This window comes from Olea europaea, chromosome 7, assembly GCF_002742605.1.
Source record: "Olea europaea var. sylvestris chromosome 7, O_europaea_v1, whole genome shotgun sequence".
Lineage (NCBI taxonomy): Eukaryota > Viridiplantae > Streptophyta > Magnoliopsida > Lamiales > Oleaceae > Olea > Olea europaea.
Window position 1 is genome coordinate 8189987 of NC_036243.1, and position 22838 is coordinate 8212824.

The following is a 22838-nucleotide window of genomic DNA, read 5'->3' on the forward strand; positions in this document are numbered from 1 at the left end:
TGTACTTTTCTTTTTATGCGTTAACATGGATTTTGTATTTTGAAAGAAATTCTTTGCTTTTCCGGGTCTAATACATCGCTATCCAATTAAAGCACTTACCGATGCTGAAACCACAATCCAATTACAATTACGCAACTCACTGCTAAAAAGAAGACAAGAAATAAATTCAATTGTAATGTCAAAACAAATTCTTAATGCAGATGACAATAAAATGAATTTCGAATCTTCAAAAAAACCTCAATTTATGTGAACATGGAGATGTAAATAAACTCCATAAAAGAAAAATGAAAAAGAACACTGATTTAGGGTATAAAATGAATTTGAAGACTTTAAAAACCTCAATTTATATGAACATGGAGTCTAACTAAAAGATTTTTGAATAAAGAGGATGGAAGCTGGTATATTTTTCAGTGAGTTCACTCCAAAAACGAGCTGATATATTAGATCTCAAGTATATAGAGATTACAAGAAGTTTCTAGCAAAAATAGTCAACAACACTTTACCTAATACAAACTAACTTTTTTGACAGCTTTCCTTGAAACATGCAAGACCATATTTTGGTAAAAACTACCAGCTTTTATCCTTAAATTCAGCTAATTTCAAGCTGATAAAAAGTACAAAAAAATAAATATATTTTTTTACAGCAAAAGAGTCAATTTTACTTCAACACTCCTCCTTGGCACTTTTGCTGGAAACACCAAGACTGTTTCTAAGTGTTTCAAATCTTGCTTTAGGTAAGGACATGGTTAGAATATCTGCATTTTGATCCTCTGATTTGCAGCTCACAAGTTCCACTTCCTTTTCTTTTTGTGGTTCTCTGATCGAGTGATACTTGATCTTGATATGCTTGGTTCTTCCGTTAAACACATGATTCTTCACCATAGCTACTGCAAATTGGTTGTTACAATAGATGATTGTTGCTTCTTCGTGCTTGTGTTTGAGATCCTATAACACTTTCTTCAACCAGAGTGCTTGATTTGTAGCTTCTGAGGTTGCAATGTATTCAGCTTCTGCTGTGGACTGTGCTACAATTTTCTGCTTTATTGAATTCCAACAAATAACACTTGAGCCAACATAAAACACATAACCAGAGGTGCTTTTCATGTCTTCGGAGGATCCAGCCCAATCACTATCTGTAAAACCAATCAACTTCAGAATTTCAGACTTTCTAAACCAAATTCCCAGCTCTTCAGTCCCTTTAATGTATCTCAAAACCCTTTTTGCTGCTTGAAAGTGTATTTTGCTTGGCTCTTGTCTGAATCTTGACAACATATTTGTAACAAATGTAATATCTAGTCTTGTTACTGATAAATACAACAAGCACCCCCACTAAACTTCTATAAACTCTAGCATCTATCTTTTTACATCCATCTTCCTTCATCAACTTTGCATTCTGAATTAGGGGAGTGCTTACTGGTTTACAATTTTCCATATTGAACTTTCTTGAAACTTCCTTATCATACTTTCTTTGGCAAACAAAGATTCCTTGTTGTGTTTGATGTATTTCTATGCCAAGAAAGTATTGCATTTTCTCCAAATTTGTTATATCAAATGCTTTCTTCAATTCTGATTTCACCTTTTCAATTAAAGCAAAGTTGCTGCCAGTCACTAGAAGATCATCAACATATAGCGAAATAATAACCATTTCTTTTTGCACTTGCTTTACATAAAGGGTTTGTGATACGAACCCGGTTAGCAAGGTTGCTATCGAACCCGCAGGAATTGATAATGGATCCCAAGAACGCCCAAATAATAATCAAGGTTTAGGAATCGACCCGTAAAAGTGAACTAGCAACTGAACATATATGAAACGAACAACCTCTTAATCACACAATCTTGAAATCTCCTTCAAATTTGTGGATTTGACCCAAAGAATTAATAAATCAAACAACCTAATGATAATGGTGATGCGAAGGACCTTTTGATTACACAACCAAAATAATATAATCCCATGATTTGTTTGAACGTCACAAGATATTAAATCTTGATAAGTTCGGTATTTTGAAGAAAAATTTTCAAGAGGAATATCTCCATTCAATTTATGATAAAAGCCTTCTAATACAATGTAGAAAAATAAACTTATTTATACTAAAACCTAGAATAAAGCTTAAATGGAATAAAATTCTAGAATATCTAGAAATCTATTAAAACCCGAAATAGAGTCCTAAAATACCAAAATTGCTAAAAATAATAAATTGGACCAAAATAAAACTTCTTCGGATCACATCAGGCCCTCCATTTTCAAGAGGATTCGTCCTCGAATCCTGATCCAAGTTATAGACTTTACTTTCAATCAACTCAAGCACATGAAATGCCCCATCACCTCTCGGATGCAATTTGGACCTCTTTTGACCTCGAACTCTCCTCTTTTGAATGTAGACCCAATCACCATAACATAGATCAAAATGTGTACGCCCCGACGATTTTCTTTTGCAATTTTGTGATGCTCCAAGAATGATTTTATTTGAAGATTCACCTTGCGTTCACCTTGCTTTACTCGGCCTAGGAAATTTTGGCAATGGCACTTCCAATGGATGCATTTTTCCCAACATGTCATCTTTGTAGCTCAATCCACTGCATACAAATTCATTCCACTGCCTTTGAATCTCCATAGTCTCCTCAGGGATAACAAAATCAATTTTCAGTATTATAGAGATATCCAGATTGAAGCATTGTTGTTGTTGAATGTCATCTACTATTTGATAATCAATACCTGAGTTGTAAGGGATTCCAATCTGATTGATTTCTGGAATCGAATCTTCGTTATCCTGCAAAACAAAATTATTCAAAATGGGAAGGGAAGTGTTAGTTATCGCCAATGCCTCCTCCACTCCACTCTCCTTTTCCACCTCCGAAGACTCTCCCTTATTTTGTTGTAGCACCACTTCTTCATTCTTATTTTTACCTTTGACCTCCTTTTAATTTTCTTGTGGTTCTTCTCCCGTTTTCTCACAATCAACCACCTCACTTATTTTATTTTTACTCTTATGCACCTTTGGATGATTAATTTGAGACCTAAGAGTGTTGAGAATCTTGGAGAATTCCTGTTTATAATCCACCCCAGTCATCTTGCTTGATGTACTACCCGCACACTTCGCACTAGGTGTTTTCTTTTCCATTGGATAATCATTGCCACATCATCTCATCTCATAGGCTTATCCCTAAATTCGACTTTTCGCCAATCTCTCATATAATAATTTGTGTCCCTTCTCCCATGTCTATCGCCTCTATTTCTCGATTCCTATACTTCATTAATACCACAACCATATCCATATGCATCACAATTTTTCATCCTAGGTTTCGTCTACTCACATTGAATCCCTCATCACATTGATTCCTATGAATACTTTTCAATTTCACATTCAATCTATCCAATTTATTTTCCATATTCTCAATCATCATCTCAAACCTCTGTATCATCCTTTTCAATATTTGGAATTGACTTTGACGTGAATTTAACATTTTTTTGACTACTTTTTTTTTGACTCCTTTTTTTTTTCATTTTTTTGACTCAATTTTTTTGTACCATACGGATGAATAGTATTTTTTTTCAAAACACAAAAACAACTAGATTATTAAAGATTTTGGATCTAAGACTCAACAAACTAAAAAAAATTTACAAAAACTTGAAGAACACAAAAACAAGAAAACAAAGACTAAAAAAAAAAAGATATAACCTCGATCTTGGTGCCCTAACTCTGATACCAAATGATGCGAACCCGGTTAGCAAGGTTGCTATCGAACCCATAGGAATTGACAACGAATCCCAAGAACGCCCAAATAATAATAAAGGTTTAGGAATCGACCCGCAAAAGTGAACTAAGCAACGGAACATATATGAAACAAACGACTTCTTAATCACACAATCTTGAAATCTCCTCCGGATTTGTGGATTTGACCCAAAGAATTAACGAATCAAAAAACCCAACGATAACGGCGATGCGAAGGACTTTTTGATTACACAACCCAAAGAATCTAACCCGATAATTTGTTTGAATGCCACAAGATATTAAATCTTGATAAGTTCGGTATTTTGAAGCAAAAGTTGCAAGAGGAAAATCTCCATTGAATTCATGATAAAAGTCTTCTAATACAATGTAGAAAAATAAACCTATTTATACTATAATCTAGAATAAAGTTTAAATGGAATAAAATTCTAGAATACCTAGAAATCTATTAAAACCGGAAATAGAGTCCTAGAATATCTAAATTACCAAAAATAAGAAATTGGACCAAAATTCCAAATCACATCAGTTTGCTCATTCAAGCTTCTAGTAAAACCAAGGTGATCAAGATGGTCATCAATTATGCTATATTAGGTCGTCGGAGCCTGTTTTAATCCATACAAAGCTTTCTTAAGCAAGTACACTTTGTCTTCATTTTTTGCAACAAGAAAGCCTTTTGGTTGCTCAATAAAAATTTCTTCATGCAAATATCCATTTAAAAAAGCTGACTTAACATCCAATTGATGGATTTTCCAACCTTTTTGAGCAGTTAAAGCAATCAATAACCTTATTGTTTTATACTTTGCTACCAGAGCAAAGGTATCTGGGAAATTAACACCATACTGTTGAGAATTTTTACAACCAATCTGGCCTTGAGTTTATTAATTGAACCATCTGGATTTAGCTTGGTTCTGTATACCCATTTAACTCCAATCACATTTTTATTTATTGGTCTATCAACTAGCACCGAAGTATCATTTTTCTAAATCATGGCTAGCTCCTCCTTCATTGCTACCATCCAATCTTGTGAACTTGCCGCTTTAAAAAAATTAGAAGGTTCCAACATGGTTGAATTGCAGCTAGCGTACACATCTGCAAGTGATCTTGTTCTAATCACTGCATTTCTTGAATCTGAACCACAATCAGATTCTGCTTCATCCTCACTAATAATGGCATTTTTTTCTTGGGGGTATTACTCCTTGAATTTGCTTCGTAACTACTGAACTTGTCTCCTAATTCCATGAAGATTCTTCATCAACTTTGATATCCCTGCTAGCTATCATCTTCTTGGTTTGAGGATCGTAGATGCTGTACCCCTTGGCATTGTTAAATACCCAACCAAAATTCCAATCTCAGCCTTCTGACTCAATTTATCCCTTTTTGCATCAAGTATATGAATAAAACAAATGCTACCAAATACTTTTAAGTGTTCAATATCAGGCTTGACTCCATACCAAGCTTCAAATGGAGTTTTCTTTTCTAAGGCTTTTGTGGACAATCTATTGAGAAGATATATTGCCATGTTAACAGCTTCAGCCCAGAATTCTTTTGATTTTTTTTTTCAAACATCAAACACTTAGCCATCTCCATCACTGTCCTATTCTTCCTCTCACACATACCATTTTGCTAAGGAGAATATAGAACAGTCAACTGGTGCTTGATTCTCATGGCATCACAGAACCTGTCAAACTTATCACAGCTGTATTCAGTTCCATTGTCGGTTCTAATGGCTTTAATCCTATAACCACTTTCATTCTCCACAAAATTTTTAAATTTTTGAAACACGGATGCAACTTCAGATTTCAACTTTAATAAATAAACCCAGCACATTCTTGTCAAGTCATCAATAAAAAGAACAATATATCTACTGCCATTTAAAGTAGGAGTCCTCAATGGACCACAAACGAAGCTCTTCTTGACTAATTTTTGGGAAATGGCAGTCTTGTTTGCTTCCCAAATTGACAAACATCACATACTCAAGCATCATCATTTATATCAGGCATGTTCTTTACTAGATCAAGTTTATGCAAGTGCTTAAGTGAGGTGAAGTTTGCATGGCCAAATCATTTGTGCCACAAGGTAGACTCAACCACCGTACTGGAAAATGCATGAGTGGTGATGTTTTTCCATTCTAAAGGAAAGCTTCTATCCTTCATCATAACAAACATCAATTCATGATCATTTGCATCTAGTATAGTGCAAGCTTTATTCTTAAATATTAAGGTGTAGTTTTTCTCTAGCAATTGGCCTACACTAACTAGATTTTGATCTATGTCAGGCACATAAGGTACATTAGATATGTGTTTAGTACTTGGTGGAGTCTCCACAGCAATCATACCAATTCCTTTGACCTCCACATGTTCTCCATTGCCAACCTTGACTCTTGATCTGTATGATTCATTCAATTCAGTAAAGATGCTAGAGTTTGAAGTTATATGATGAGTGCATCCACTATCCAGCAACCAAGTTCCATCATTGCAACAGATTTTGTAGTTGACAATAGTGAACAAATGTTCCTCCTGCTATTGTTGATGCTGATTTTCTGCAATTTTTGCTTGTGGCTGAGTTTGCTGGTCGTTTCTATTCTTAAAGATCTTTCAACATGACCAAATTGTTTACAAGTCTTACATTGAACACTAGGCTTGAACCAGCACCATTTTGGAGAATGTCCCTTCTTTTTATGGCAAGGACAAGGAGAGTTTTTTCCATCTTTGCCTCCACTTTTGTTGCTTGCACCATCTTTCTTCTCATTTTGTTGTTTCTTTCCTCCAGATCCTAATTGAGCTTTATTTTTTTCTTTAGCAAGTAAAGCTCCTCCTGTTTGATGAGCCTTCTTTGTTTAGTAGCTTGGAAAGCATTTACAAGCTCTGACAAAGTCATTATGGACAGATCTCTTGAGTCTTCAAGAGAGGAGATCTTTGCCTCAAACTTCTCAAGCAAGCTTACCAAAACCTTTTCCATAACCCTTTTGTTAGGTAGGTCTTCCCCCAACAGTCTCACTTGATTAACCATCTTCAGTAGCATGTCAGAAAACTCCTTCACTGTTTCTATATCCTTCATCTTCAATGCTTCAAATTTCCTTCTAAGATTCAGGACCTGCATCTGCCTTGTCCTTACATTGCCTTGGAACTCCTCCTTTAATCGGTCCTATGCCTTCTTAGAAGTTTCACAAGTCATGATTCTTGTGAAAATTACATTAGAGACAGCAGACTGAATGCATGAAAAAGCCTTGTACTTATTTGCAACTTTCTCACTATATTGCTTTAGTTGAGTAATTGTAGGATTTGCTCTTAGGGGTGGAGGTTCACTTCCTGGTTCAATGACTATCCACAGATCATAAGCCTTTAGGTATGCCTTCATCTTAGCAGCCCAAATATCATAATTTTCTCCTATAAAAATAGAAGGTAGATGTGCAACAAAATTGCTCGAAGCCATTACTCACCTTCATAGATCACTGGACTATTTGGTGAAGGGTTGCTTGCTAGTTTTCTCTCCAAATTTTGTTGCACAACTCTCACAGCCCCTCTAAGATCACAGAGTGCTCTAATACCACTGAAAGATTTTTGAACAAAGAGTATAGAACCTGGTATATTTTCAGTAAGTTCACTCCAAAAACGAGTTGATATATTACATCTCAAATAGATAGAGATTCCAAGAAGTTTCTAGCAAAAATAGTCAATAGCACTTTACCTAATACATACTAACTTTTTTGACAGCTTTCCTTAAAACATGCAAGACCATATTTTGGTAAAAACTACCAGCTTTTATCCTTAAATTCAGCTAATTTCAAGCTGATAAAAAGTACAAAATTTTTTTTTTTTTTAGCAAAAGTGTCAATTTGACTTCAATACTAACCTTATTGAAATGACTGCTGACAAGGGTAAGTTCATTGAGAATACAATGTATGAAGATGGTAATAAAGTTCTTGATATCATTAGGAGTTTTCACTCTGTGTAGAATATGGAATTTTTAGAGGCCCGTGATGAAGATATCGAGGATACATTATCTCCCGAGGTCCCTTCCTTGGCCTTTGAGGTTCTAGGTACTCTCTCACTTCTTACCAAACTTTCCCAGCCTATGGATCCTTTGGCTGTCATTCCATCAAGTGAGATTCCCACTGTTGTTGAGCTAGCCATGACTTCTACTCTCGCTTCTCCTCATCCTTTTGAAGTAATAGTACTTTTTGAGGGCGATATTAAAGTTAACCACGAGAATTCCTCGTTCAGAATTCTCCAGCCTCTGGTTAACTTGGAAAAATAGTTTTCATTTGTCTCAGTTACCCTTTTTTTCCCCATTGTTATTGAATATTTTGTTGAACTTCCTTCATATAGAATTGCTATTTGATTTTTGTCTTTATCGTTGGTAGGTTTATTTGAGCATTCATTACTTATTTTTATTGGTGTTCGAAGTGTTGTGTAATAGTTTACAAGAATTTAATTAGTTCTAACTGATAATATTATGGTTCACGAAATTTGAAATTATATTTGATGATTGTTGCTACAGAAAAGAGTACAAAGATCTCATGATCATTGTCATGGAACACCGCTACTAGTGGTCATTTCATGTAATTAACTACATTACTTTTTTCTATAATTTTCATCGTCATAAAAACCTGCCCAGTAGAAATGGCTTGACTTCTATCGTTACTCTAACTTTGATTGGCAAAATTCACTATTCGAAACTGTTCTTTCTTGGTAGAAAGAACCCATCCTTCACTTGAAAATTTGCTATGGGCAAAAGGAAGCTGGTTTTCGATTGAAACTTTGGCATAGATGAAAATATCTCACCTTCAACTGAAAAGAACTCAACTTCAACTCCTTTTATATGCTTATTATAAGTTTTTTCGTTGCGACCATTTTCTGGTCTTGGCTTATTTTTAGAGTTCTAATATTCATATTTTCCTAATCCTTGCAATAACATCCTTACTGATAGGAGAGTTTTCTAACTCTTCTACTTTTACAAGCTTGAATATACACTTTCCTAAACAAGAATTTTCAATCTTGTTCTTCCTATTTTCTATCATTGTTGCGGTATTGATTATCATAGTTCTTGGGTCCCTTTTCTTAGTGAACTTAGGTAATACTGTATGCAGCTACCCGTTTTTCCCAGATGCTAGCCACTTCTTTTGGAGTTCGAAATTTTATGCAAAAATGGTAAATAGATGTTACTACTTTAATTGTTTTAGCCATTCATTCCATAAGGCATCTCTAGCTTTCTCATCCGATATGGTTTCATAAACTATGAGTTTGGCACTAAAATGTGAGAAAATAGATCTTGAGGGATTCCCCTTCTTCCTCCATCATGTCGTTTAGCCTCATGGCTGGTGCTTGCCCTAGCTTGCTTCCAGCGAAGGCCCTTAGGCATGCCTACTTTAATTATTGCCAACTTCCAATTGATCCTAATTGTAACTAGGGATGGCTGTGGATTGGGTTAAGTTAGTTTTTTTTATCTACCCCAACATAGTCAGTTTGATCCAAAATTAAATCAATCCAATCCATTTATGGTTTCAAGCCAATCAAATTTTGGTCGATTTGGTCAGCTTGGACATTGAATAAAAAAGAATTTTTCCATTAACTATCAATTTGTCAATTAATAGTTCTTGTTAAGACTGTTTTCATCGTGTAGCATAATTTTGAACTTTCAATAGTAGGTACTCATTCATTCAGATATAATGAATTTGAAAATGCACATAATGAAACATAACATAACGTTATTATATATAATCAGCCATTTTACTTGAATTATATGAAATCAAGGATGCAAGAAAAATAAATTGTGCAAAAATAATCAATCTAATATAAAAAATCTTCAACAATGAGCAAATAACAAAAATTTCAAGCATGAAAAAGAAAGAAAAAATAATTTATCAGAATCAAATTGACGAACTGACAAGCACAAGTGATTAGCAGCTAGTGGCGAGTGGCGACTGTGGACAATCAGCAGATTTACCTTAGGAAAAATAAAGGACATTAACATCACTGACCATATATTACCGGCGACTAGCATCGACAACTTAAAAACAATACTCGGTGGCTATGATTTGAGGGGAGACTGAGAGAGCGAAAGAGATGAAAGATTGGGTTTTAGGGTCTGCAATTTGTTTGTGTTTCGTATTTACCTTTTATTTATTCTTTGTTTTTTATATTTTTTGCTTAGGTGGGTTGGGTCAGGTGGGTTATACCGATTTTGATAGTTACCCTATCACACGACCCAACCAGACCAGGCAACCATACACTGAACCACCTAAAAATGCTTCTCTCCTCACGAAAATAGAGAATAAAAAAATCAATCAACAAGAAGATTTTGGTAAAAATGAAGCAGTGCTTGTAACAAGTTTTTTTTCAATGAGAATAGTTTACTTGATAAAAGGTAAAAAGATCTAATGTATATGTTAGACTCGTAGAGGAAATCAATTCTCATGGCAGAAGGCACAACCATCACTACTACTGTGAAAGTAGAAGATCAAAAAGTTTGATCACTTTTTCATCAAGAACAAAACTCATTTCCTTGGTCTTTACATGATGCTCCTCTTTAAGAAAAATCCCCCATCCTTCATTTCTTTATCGTTTGTTTTGAGAAATCTAACGATCAGTTCCGATTCTTCTAATTTGGAAGTACATCATTGCAAGTGGTTCGTATGCTAAGTCATACTAATGTGTGTATACTTGAATTCTTGATGTATGTGCTACATCGTTAATTTTCATCGTTTAGAGATTAAAAGTGATCTAATTATAACGAATCGAACTTACAGGGGATTGTTTTATCCACCCTCTAATTGAAAACTGATACTTCAATTATTAACAATATAGCAACAAAATAGTGAGTGAGTGCTTTACAAGTTTAATACTGCTTTACTTCTGAGTTTACCTTCTGTGCTTATTTATATATTGAGCCCTCTTAATTCTATGAGTGGCATCTCCAATTTAGCATGCGCATAGTTAAGTTTCATAAATAGAAATAAGCTAATAAGTATGGAAAACATATTCAGTGCATATCAAATCTTCCAAATTCAGTGCATTAGGAAGCTGTTAACATTATTAAGTAATCAATTAGAGACCCTTCTCAAGCATCGCCCAAACCCACATTGGCAATCCATAGAGTTGTACAAACCCGACAGCATCGGCTTGATCATAGATTTGTGAAAGAGGGCCAAAAACCCACACAATAAGTCGCATGATACAATCGATCAAGAAAATAGAAATTAAAGTTGTAGAAAATTAAAAAGAACACAACAAGATTTTTCAGCCGAAGCCCTAGAGATTTAGTGACAAAGCACCTAATCCCCTGTTGAGCATCCAATTGAGAGTGGATATTGCTTGGTTGCACTAAAGCCCCAAAAAAACCAATCAAATGTTACAGAGTTCAACCACTACATAAATACACAAGATACAGACTTGTCTCTTCAAAAGGAACCACATATCTGCTTTAAATCCACCACGAATCAACAGATCACATTCATAACCTCAACACATGAGGGCTCTAAATTTCACTTAAGAATATACAAGTATTCAGTGGCTAAATCATCAAAACTACACTAATCAAATGAGATGATCAATTACAAGAAAGAGAATCAGAAAATCCTGGCCAGAGAGCATAGAAGAACTCTCTTGAACCCTCACACGAAAAATCAAACGAATGAATAGTCTCTGTGCCAAATGAAGCGTTAATATGTATTTATATCACCAGAAAATGTAACCCTTCATCCAACGGTAGAAATAGTGCTAAGTGTCATCATCTGGCATAATGCCGCTTATAAAATCATGTTTCCATAATGCGTTTTATGGGTTGAAAATATGGGAGCACCAAAACCACAGTTCGAATCACAATAATCTCCACCTTCCTACCATATTTTCAGGTTTAGTGCAACCAAGAGACAATATTACTCTCTCCTTTCATTTGCTCAAGTACCTACACGTTATCACATAGAATTAATCGATAATGTCTTCAAATAGTTTTTAAATTCAAAGGTATTATCTTTATTCCCATATCAGATGTGTTATACTGTGTAGGTACCTTACGAATTTTCAAAACACTTTTTGAAATAATATCTCTAATAAAATGATAGTTAATGTCCATATGTTTAGTCCTATCATGATACATGGGGTTTTTACTAAGATATACGACACTTTGGTTATCAAAATAATGTTGCATTTTCATCAACAAAACCAAGTTGCTTTAATAAACTACTTAACTATATTCCTTCTTTAACAGCATCAGAAGCAGCAATGTATTCTGCTTCGGTTGAAGATAAAGCCACAATCTTTTGTAGTTGTGATTTCCAACTAATTACTATACCACATAAGCTGAAAAAGTAAGATGATGTTGATTTTCTATTATCCTTATTTCCAACAAAGTCAGAATTAGTAAATCCTTTTAAAGTTATCCCTCCTTGTTCATTTTAAACACAAGACCCAGGTTTGCAGTATCCTTAAGTATCTCAATAGCCATTTTAAAGCATTCCAATGTTCTTCCCCAGAATTACTCATAAACGTACTCAATTGGCTAATACTAAAAGCAAGATCAGGTCTAGTACATACCATCAAGTACATCACAGAACCAATTACATTAGCATAAGGTACTTTTGCCATTTTATTAGATTCTTTAAAAGTTTTGAGACAGAGATCAGAGGTAAGCTTAAAATGGTTTGCAAAAGGCAGAGACACAACTTTACAGCCAAACATGTTGAACATTTTCAAAATTTTGACCACATAATCACGTTGATTCATAAATAACATGTTTTTCTCTTTATCCTTATAAATTTGCATGCCAAGAATCTTTTTAGCATTTCCAAGATCTTTCATGTCAAATTCATATTTAAGTTGCTACTTAATATATTCAATTTTAGATTTGTCACAACTTGCAAGCAACATGTCATCCATATAAAGCACAAAATAAAGAGAATGTTTACCTCATTTACCTCTAAAATACAAACATATATCATAATTGCTCCTTTGAAAACCAAGTTTCAATACAAAAGAATCAAATCTTTTGTACTACTGCCTAGGAGCCTGTTTTAGGCCATACAATAATTTCTTTAATAGGCACACAATATTTTCACGATTACCTTTCACAAACCTAATAGTCTATTTCATATAAATTGTTTCTTCTAGATCACCATAAAAGAAAGCAGTTTTAACATCTAACTGGTCAAGTTCCCAACCAAATTGAGCAACCAAAGCAAGAAAACATCTTATTGTAGTGTATTTAGCAATAGGAGAAAATATTTCAGTGTAATCTATTCCTCCCCTTCTATGTAAATCCCTTGGCTACTAATCTAATCTTATATCTCACACTATTATTTCCTCCTTCCCCTTCTTTTATCTTATAAATTCATTTACAATCTATAAGCTTTTGACCTTTTGGCTTCTCAACTAATTTCCAAGTTTTATTTTTAATAAGTGAACTCATTTCATCTCCCACACCTGATATCCAATGCTTAGAATCCTTACAATTTATAGCATCTTCATAAGTGTTAGATTCATTTTCAATTTGTTCTTGATAGGTAAATAATGAAACAAAATCATCAGAATCATATCTAGCAGGAGGTCTAATCTGCCTTCTTTCCCTATCTCTAGTCAATTGATATTCATCAATGGAAAAATTAGGATCTTCAGGTTAATCATTAGGGTCATCATGCAGGTTATTTTCAGTTTCATTTACAACATCATTTTTTGGAGTAATTTTTTCTGGTACAACGGGTGCAGGTGTTTCTCTTTCATTTTTAAGAAGCTCCACGTCAATTCGAACATCATCAGAAGTTAGATTTTGTTTTCCTCTAGACAAGGCATAAGTGATTCATTAAAGACAACATCTCTTCTAACAATCATCCTATACCCTTTTTTCACTTTTAACCCATAATTTATACCCCTTCACATTTTCACTATAACCTAAGAAAACACATTTAAGTGATCTAGGTTCTAAGTTTTCAATATTTTGGTATGCATATACCGTACATCCAAAAGTTTTTAAGTGTGAATAATCAACAGAATTTTTAGTCGACACAGTTTCAGGTACCTCAAAGTTTAGGGCAGAAGTGGGTGTTCTAATAACCAAGTATTGAGCTGTTTTTATAGCTTCACCACAAAATATTTTTAGCAAAACAGAACTTAATAACATGCACCTAACTTTATTCAACAAGGTTCCGTTTAATCTTTCAGCTATACCATTTTGTTGAGGTGTATTGATGACGGGGAGATGTCTTAATATACCATATTCTTTGCAGAAGCTATTAAACTCATGATTACTTCTATTTGTATTTTCCAATCCTTAAAGACAGAAAAAGTCTTATCTTTAGATTTTAATAAGAAAACCTGGATTTTTCTTGAAAAATCATCAATGATCAAAAGATAATATTTGAAACTAGAAAGAGTATACACAGATGCAGGGCCCCATAAATTAGCACGCAAGTACTCAAGAATTTGTTTAGTTTTATTAGTTCCAGGCAGAAAAGGAAGTTTAACATGTTTACCTATCACAATAATCAATATCACCAAGGTTTTGTTTACCAAAAATTCCATTATTTTCTAAAGCCTTTAAACTTTTCTTGCCAATGTGACCAAGTCTTTCATGCCATAATTTTGCAAGAGAAAAACTTTCAGTCAAAGCAGCAGCAGTTAAGTCAAGTAAAGGTTTAGCTTTAAGAAAATAAAGTCCATGTCTCTTAGGAGTGCTTATGATTAAATCATTGCCCCTAAGAATTTCAATATGTCCTTGACCCAGTTTTATGTTGAGCTCCATATCATCCAACATTCCTAGAGTCATCAAATTCCTCTCAAGTTTCAGAACATATCTAGTTCCTTTTAGAAATAGGACCTTCCCATTATCTAGTAACAATTTAATAGTGCCTAGTCCATTTACTTTACAAGTCATATTGTTACCCATTATCACTTGTCCACCAGTTGTTTTTTCAATTTCAAGAAAACAATTCTTATTAGGGCACATATGAAATGAACAGCCTGAGTTAAGAATTCATTCATCACTTAGTCTCTTGTCGGTATTAACAAGGACCAATCCATCTTCAATTTTGTGTTTGTTATATACTAAGGTAGCATCTCCAACTTCTTGTTACTTTTCTTTTGACTCATTTTTGTTTATTTTCATTTGAAGATTTTGAGTGATAGTTGGGTTTACTAAAACCTCTTCCCTTAGCCAATAAGGTATCCCCATTGTGATTTCTTTAGATTTAGATTTGATTTCCAAGGCTTTATTCTTTAGGGCATTAATTATTATTTGTGTAGTCAATTCAGCCCTACCATATTCCAAGGCAACTTTAATGTCTCTATATTTATCATTGGGAGTTCAACAGGATCACAACCAACTGATCTTGTGAAAGTTTTTCATCACAATTGGTCAGATCTTGGGTTAATTTTGTAAATCTATTCAAGTTATCATCCAAATCAGTAGAAAGGTCCATTTTAAAAGAAAAGAGTTGTTTTAACAGATAACATTTATTTGGGAGGGATTTTGTCACATACTCTTTTTCAAGTTTAGTCCACAGTTCAGAAGTTGTCTTAGTTTCACCAATGGTTCTTATCACATTCTCAGACAAATACAGAAAGATAGTATTCCAAGCTACATCTTTTAATTTAGCTTTCCTAGTAGAATTCATGTCTTGAGGCCAAGTATCATCTAAAGCCCTAACACATCTCATCTGCATTAGGATAGCTTTTATCTTTTGACTCCACATATTGAAATTAATTTTACCATCAAATTGTGCAACTTCAAGCTTAGCAATAGCCATCTTATTATGCCACACAGAATGTAAAAGTACGAGTCGAGATGTGACAACACAGCATGCACTAGACACACAATAGTGTCTATAAAGATTCATAGTAATGTTCAAGAAGACAATAATTACAAGTTTCTATTACATATGAGGTATGTAGATCAAATCAAATAAGGACACAACAACAGAGGGCAGAAATTTTAGGTTTCTAAAATTTCTCCTTCAAGATTCCCCAAATACACCCCTAAACTGGGCTTATCTCAGATTCTCAAGACTTCACAAGAGCCTTTGGACAAAGACGAGACACCAGTGGGTAGTTGGTGTATGGTTAATCAAGGGAAAATGACGAAACACACAAATTTCGAAAGTAAACTTTACAAAATTAAAAGATCTCACCCAACGAGTATGAAATACTCAAGGTCCTTCAATACTGCTCAATAGCAGTTCCAAAAATTTTCAGATCTGCAGCAGATCGACTTCCTTCTTCAAAGATCCACATATCTTGGCCCAATTCAACACTCTGATACCACTGAAAGGGGGCCAAAAACCCAAACAATAAGTCGCAAGATACAATCAATCAAGATAATAGAAATTAAACTTGCAGAAAATTAAAAAGAACACAATAGGATTTTTCAACCGAAACCCCAGAGGTTCAGTAACAAAGCACTTAATCCCCTATTGAGCATCCAATCGAGAGTGGATATTGCTCAGTTGCAATAAAGCCCCCAAAAATAGGCAATCGAAGGTTACTGAGTTCAACCACTACATAAATACAAATGATAGAGACTTATCTCTTCAAAAGGAACCACAGATCTACTTCAGATCCACCACGAATCAATAGACCACATTCCCAACCTCAATACATGAGGACTCTAAATCTCACTCAAGAATAAACAAGTATTCAATGGCTAAATCATCAAAAATACACTAATCGAATGAGACCACATTCCCAACCTCAATACATGAGGACTCTAAATCTCACTCAAGAATAAACAAGTATTCAATGGCTAAATCATCAAAAATACACTAATCGAATGAGATGATATATTTCAAGAAAGGGAATCAGAAAACCACAACCATAGAGCACAAAAGAACTCTCTTGAACCTTCATACAAAAAGTCAGACGAATGAACAGTCTCTATGCCAAATGAAGCGTCGATATGTATTTATATCACCAAAAAATGTAACCCTTCATCCAACGGTAGAAATAGTGTTAAGTGTCATCAGCCGGCAGAATGTCACTTATAAAATCGTGTTTCTATAATGCGTTTTACGAGCTGAAAATATGAGAGCACCAAAACCATAGTTCGAACCACAACAATTTGCCCACTCTTAAATAAGGATGTATCTTCCTTGTATAGACTGTACAGACTCTCTCTCGGGGTCACGTTAACACAACCTTTGTAAAGTTTGAGAGTCACGGATCCAGTGTTTTTTTTTTTCATGATTCCCTTCACGAAAGCATCCATTGACTCACGAAGTGGATCAAACCATCTACATTCTGCCAGCATAAACTAATTCAGCATATTTAAGGATAAGGATATCCTTGATTTGCATTGTTTCATGATCAAGTGCAAGAGACTCAAGTCCACAAACAGCAATGAAGAGGATGGTCCCACTAGGCGTTTCATAAACCCCACGACTTTTCATTCCAACAAGACGATTTTCAACCATGTCTACAAGGCCAATTCGTGCTTTCCATCGATCTCGTTTAGCTTAGAGAGAAGAGATACAGGGGAAAGCTCCTTTCCATTTAGTGAAGCTGGGAGTTCGTCAACTATCCCAGTTTTCACGTACCTGTATAAAATGAAATCATTTGAAAATTATTTGTAATACGAAATTAATAGTTACAAGGGCATAGAAGCAGCTCACTCTGGTTGATTGGGAGCATCTTTCGGGTCAACAGTCATCATGTACATGTCCTCCTTGGGCTCGTTTGTTGGGTCCTCCAATATATCTCCCTTCAAAAGAATTACAACAATATAGAAGAATAACTTGACCAAACAAACTAAATCAACTCTCTGGTTAGGTTAGATAAGCCACTAGCACATCTTTATGACAGTTAAAAATGGTTTCTCTATGTCTCCGGCCAGTAACATGACTCGATTTTGTAATGTATGTGAAATAAGAATATGGACTAAATAACATCATCTGAGACTCGACATAATCATGATCTTTGAATCTGATTCTACGGAGAAATGACAAAAGATGAATGTACAATTTATAAATTGTTGGAATATTTCAAAATGCTATTGTTTGGGGTCCACAAGATATTGAATGCGAAATGTACAATTACCTCATGACTAAGGTGCCACAGATTTCTATCTCTACTATAAAAGGATTTCTTTGTCATTGGAACAAGCACATTGTGTTTTTTTAGCATATTCAATACGTAACGCCCCTAATTCTCCGAACCTGAAGCATTAAAAATAATCAGTCTTTCTTTGGTTCAACCTCTTTGATTTTAACCAAAGTATTTTGCAAATCAAAAAGTTTTTGGTCTTTTTTTTTTTTTGAAAATATATAAAAATATAAAGGGAGGTAGTTATTCATATAAACTTGGCAATTATGGTGAAATTTGATTTTTTGAAAGTATTGGAGGTAATTGAGCAAATACGGGTTGAACAACAGCGGAAGGAAAATATGTTTGGTCTAGCCAATGTCTAATAAAAATTTCGAATTTTTTTTTTACGACTAAAGCATTCATATATGTACCACATATAAAAATTTGGGGTCTTGACGATAACGTTTGAAGCACAAAAATATTGCTCGAATATGCTGGACAGAAAAGTCGAATTTGACACGATGCAATTTACTAAAACGAGCATAAAATTATCTATAGGTAATATTATAAGGTAATTCCAAAGACCACTATTAGAAGACTCATAGACCTTTCAAATGCCACTGATTTCACTCTAAAATGTACACTGTAGACCAATTTATACCATTTTCAATTAGAAAGGCAGAATCTGAATTTTAAGTTCAGCAATAAATAAATTTCAGGCGTAGTCATTCCAACATTTTCAAATTATGGTTGACATGAAACGTATATAAAACTAGATGAAATAGACGTTTAAATGTTTCTAAAAGTGACATCTAGTCATTCATAATAGATTTACACAACTTGGAAATTTTACTAGAAAGTTGAAAGCTTTTCAAATCACAGAGCACTTGCCACTATGCCAAACAGCCACATGCCTTGAATCAACCTGTGAGATTATAGTGGGGGGTGAGTACTACAAGAAATACTTAGTAAGAAGGCACTAGAGTAAATGATAAAATACATATATGTTTTCAGAAGGCAAACTCTGGTCTTTTGTGTCATCGTCAATCTCTTTCTCTTATTTGAACCATCAAACAGTGCTTCCTTCATGAGCAACACAATAATGTGTCACCTTCAATCTCTTGCTCTTGTTTGAGCCACCAAACGGTGCCTCCTTCATGAGTGACACAATAATACGTTTGATGCAAAAGAAAACAAATAATTCTTAGACCACTTACAAAAGTACCGATAACACGCACACCTCAAATACTTAGAGTTTGAATATCCTTTCACGTCCAACAAGAAGTAAAATGCAGCATACTTTAGCCTTTTCTTCAGAAAATTTCCAGATTCAAAGGTCCTTGTTTCTATGGAAAAAGGGCAAAATAATTTTTACGTAAGAGTATAATAGTTTGGAAGAGAAAATGTGACTTTAGAGGTTATTGGAGATTTTGTTTTACAAATGCAAGATCATAATGTAGTTCACGTGTATTTTGTACGGAAATGGAGTTGTGAAATTGTTTTTCGAGCACAAAAGAATGATGTCAATTGCAGTAACCAAATGGGAGTAAAAACAAATGGTGAGTAGGATATTAATTTTGTGCATAATGGTGGAGTTATAATAGTGTAGGTTACTTTCAAATAAAAAGGCAACAGTTTCATGGCAATTGGAATTAATCACCATGAGTTAATGGAATTTTTTTTAAATCAATTATAAAGTAAACAAGGAATTCAAATGAAATATTTTCTTATTTTTATATTAATAAAATATAAATTTTAGATTACTTTTCTTTCTATCGGGATAATTTGGATATAAATTGTCCAAAATCAATTTTTTCTTGAGCCCAAATTATTTTATTTAATATGAGCTACAAAATGAGTATAATATTTAATATACTTTATCAACTTTTAAGATACTTAAATATTTGACTCAAATAGTTTACGTTAAATTCTAAAAGTACTCATAGGCAAAGTAAATCTTTTAAGTAAATAAGTTATAAGTGGGTCGAGTTTACCACTTCAACCTTCGGACTTTTAATGTGATGAGAAATCTAAAAATTGACTATTTCATATAACAAATGATCAATATTACATTTAGGGTAGCGACATAATAAATATAATTTAAATTATTTTCAAGTCCTACCAGAAAATCTTATTTTAAAACGATACAAGATATATATACACTCACACAATAGTCTCTTCTCTTCCAGTTATTTCCCATTCTCTCCAAGGAGTACCAACACTGAGTTCAGGATTCAGAGCAAAGAATGTAAGCTCAAATAGGACCAATGGCCAGGAATGTTTGTCAAATCAAAATAAAAAAAAGCTTGCCAATCAAATCAAAAGGCGCAAAGAGCCAAGAGGAGGAGGAATATTTAAAAAGGTGAAACATGCCTGATCATTTCCCTTCCCTGTGCATCCATGAGAATCTGCATCAGCTCCAACTTCTTTGGCAACATCAACCATGGCCTGCCAATGTTGATGCATTAGAATATCCCACTAACGAAAAAGAACCAGAACATGTAATATTATAGCATAGGACCAACTAATATCTAGCCAATAGCTATGAGTTATATAAATAATATTTTGGTAACATACATAGTAGGGAAGTCAATTTTTCATTTATTTGATCTTTGAACCGTGCCTTCACAATAACAGGGCGAGCCATTGAAGTTCCTAGCAAGTACTTCCTCTCATAGATAGCACCAGTCCGCAAGCAAGGAAATATAAAATCTCTCATAAACTCCTCTTTCAAATCCTTCACCACTAGTTGAGATGCACCACTAGCCTTGGCCTTCTGTTCCAAACCTTCCAACTCTTGTATCCCCTAAAAAGATTAACTACTGAGCAACACACGTCACTGTTTACTGCTATATATTTTTAATTCCTCTGCCTATGTAATCCAATCATGAACTATACCATATTTCAAAGACAACTCCACACAATTACTTTATAGCATATACCAGTATATAGATTCTAAGTTTGACATACTTGACCAAATCTGCAGTGAAGCAAACAACCTCACAGCCATAATTCTCCCTGTAATATGCAACGTGGTCAACAAGGATACAACAATCTTGATAGAAAAAGAAGGTATAGAGGTCCAAAATGTGAAATCAAAATACATGACATACAACTTTGAACATATCAACAATCATGAAGATGATGGGCAGAAAAGCTATTTATACAAAGTGAAGTTTGTATCCACATTCTATGGGAGATTGTGACACTATATTAAATGCACCGCTTCATCAATGACACTCTTGAAACTATAAAAAGATAATATATGTGCTTCTACTCGTTTATTCTTATAATGTTAGTGTTGCGTGTTGTCACACCTGGCCAACCTACCTGGGACAATGGCCCACTCATGGCGACCCACATGGCATTCCTACCGAGGTGGCACACAATGCCGAGGTGGGCTACATCCGAACTACTTGAGCCGAAGTCCATCTGCCGAGGCTCCTCTTGTCCGAGGCCCGTTGACCGAGGCCTACGAACCGAAGCCAGGCTCTGCTGTAACCTGTTGAGAGCAGCTGAGGCCCTCAAGTGGAAGTATCATGACAAATGGCCGAAACCCCCAAGCTGATGCGCGAGCCTCTGAACCACAAGGAAACATCCTCCACAGTCACTTCTCCCAAGAGATCACCTGCACAGATCTTATTCGAATGACTAATGGAACGTTTGTCACAAGCATAAATGTCAAGTCTTGTCACTAGCATGGAGGCCCTGCACAAGCAATAAATGTGCCGTAAGCTAGCAAGTCAAGCCCCATATCTAGGAAAGATGTTTGGACTAAAGAGATGAGGCCACGTACCACTTCATCTAAGGGCTCCCATTTCATATGCATTACTATAAATACTTCCCTTGTGTAATATCAAAAGGCGAATGCATGAATCAATACTAAAAACTACATTTTACTCAACTCTCTCCCATTTACTAGCAATACACAGATCGAGTCTATACATTTTTGAGTATACATCTACGAGCACCGGTTGGTAATTATTGTACAATCGGATTACGAAAAACCCGTCGGATCCCGAACGTTACCGTCCCGCGTCGTTGGGCTACTCCCACGCCCCTTTGAACCGCTCATTTAGACCGTCCACGTGTCTTAGCGTGTTGGACATTCGCCCATGCAAGCGCGGGTGGGACCGGCATCTGTTGGCACACTTTTTGGGGTCAACAGATTGGCGCCGTCTGTGGGAAACCATACCATAACCACGAGCAACCTTGTGGTAAAAGCTTACTGAAAAAACATTTGGGCAACCCCCCTTGAAAAAGGATTTGTTCTTGAAAAAGAACAGGAGGAACCCCTATCACTTAGAGAAATCTAAGTTTGATAAAAGAAAAATGAGTTCTAATGAAGATACTCCCCCAAGGAGGGTAAGAGAAAATACGAATATGCCTCCTCAGCCTGCTGCCCCAGTAGTTCGGCAGAGGCTCCACCACCACCAAAGGAGAGGTGGGATGCGTGCGACGGCACGACTATCAAGAGAAATGGCTACTATGGCAGCCAACATGAGGGATATAGCCAACCAAAACTTGGCCATGAGAGAGCTCATGGTCCAGATGCAAGGCCAAGGAGGTTTCCCCATTCCTCCATATGCCCCCCATAGGTACTATCAGCAAGAGGACGAGGTCTAAAGTCATAGGGCTGCCTCGCCAGACTATGACCGAGGTGAAAGTCCATTCGAGAGGGAAGTGGGAGTTGACATTTCCTCCAATTATGCATCTGGCCGACCCTCCGAGGTCCAAATGAGCCATGATAACTTTCCACCTCCGTATGAGCAAGACCCAAGACAAAGGAGAGCAGGAAGTGTTTTTGACAGAATGCCGAACCAAGGCCCAGTCAACAGCGAGCTCAGCAGCCTCGGACGAGGCCACAACCCCCACCTCCGATGCCCCAACAGCCAGAGAGAAGGCATGAAAATGCCCCCGCGCTGTCCCGCCTAGAAGTAGGCCGCCAAGGAGGGAGGAAGAGGCTAGGAACCGCCCAGGACCTTCTCACCAACAACCTAGGTACTAGGCCGAAGATTACGATTCTGATGAGCAGCAGAGGTCCTGTGACTTGGACGATGACGATGAGAACCTGCCATTCTCAAGGGAACTAAGGGATGCCCAG

The 22838-nt window shown here is 35.5% G+C and overlaps 1 protein-coding gene and 1 pseudogene across 1 annotated transcript; both read right to left on the reverse strand.

The window, feature by feature from the left end:
* Positions 1-945: 945 nt before the first annotated feature.
* LOC111397855 (uncharacterized mitochondrial protein AtMg00810-like) lies at positions 946-1645 on the reverse strand. The gene is made up of 2 exons (XM_023024824.1): positions 1366-1645; positions 946-1304 (listed from the first exon to the last, which is right to left on the reverse strand). The coding sequence occupies exons 1-2, from the start codon at positions 1643-1645 to the stop codon at positions 946-948; spliced, it is 639 nt and encodes a 212-aa protein (XP_022880592.1).
* Positions 1646-10774: 9129 nt separating this feature from the next.
* The window catches only part of LOC111397856, a 17596-nt pseudogene continuing 5532 nt past the window's right edge, over positions 10775-22838 (reverse strand).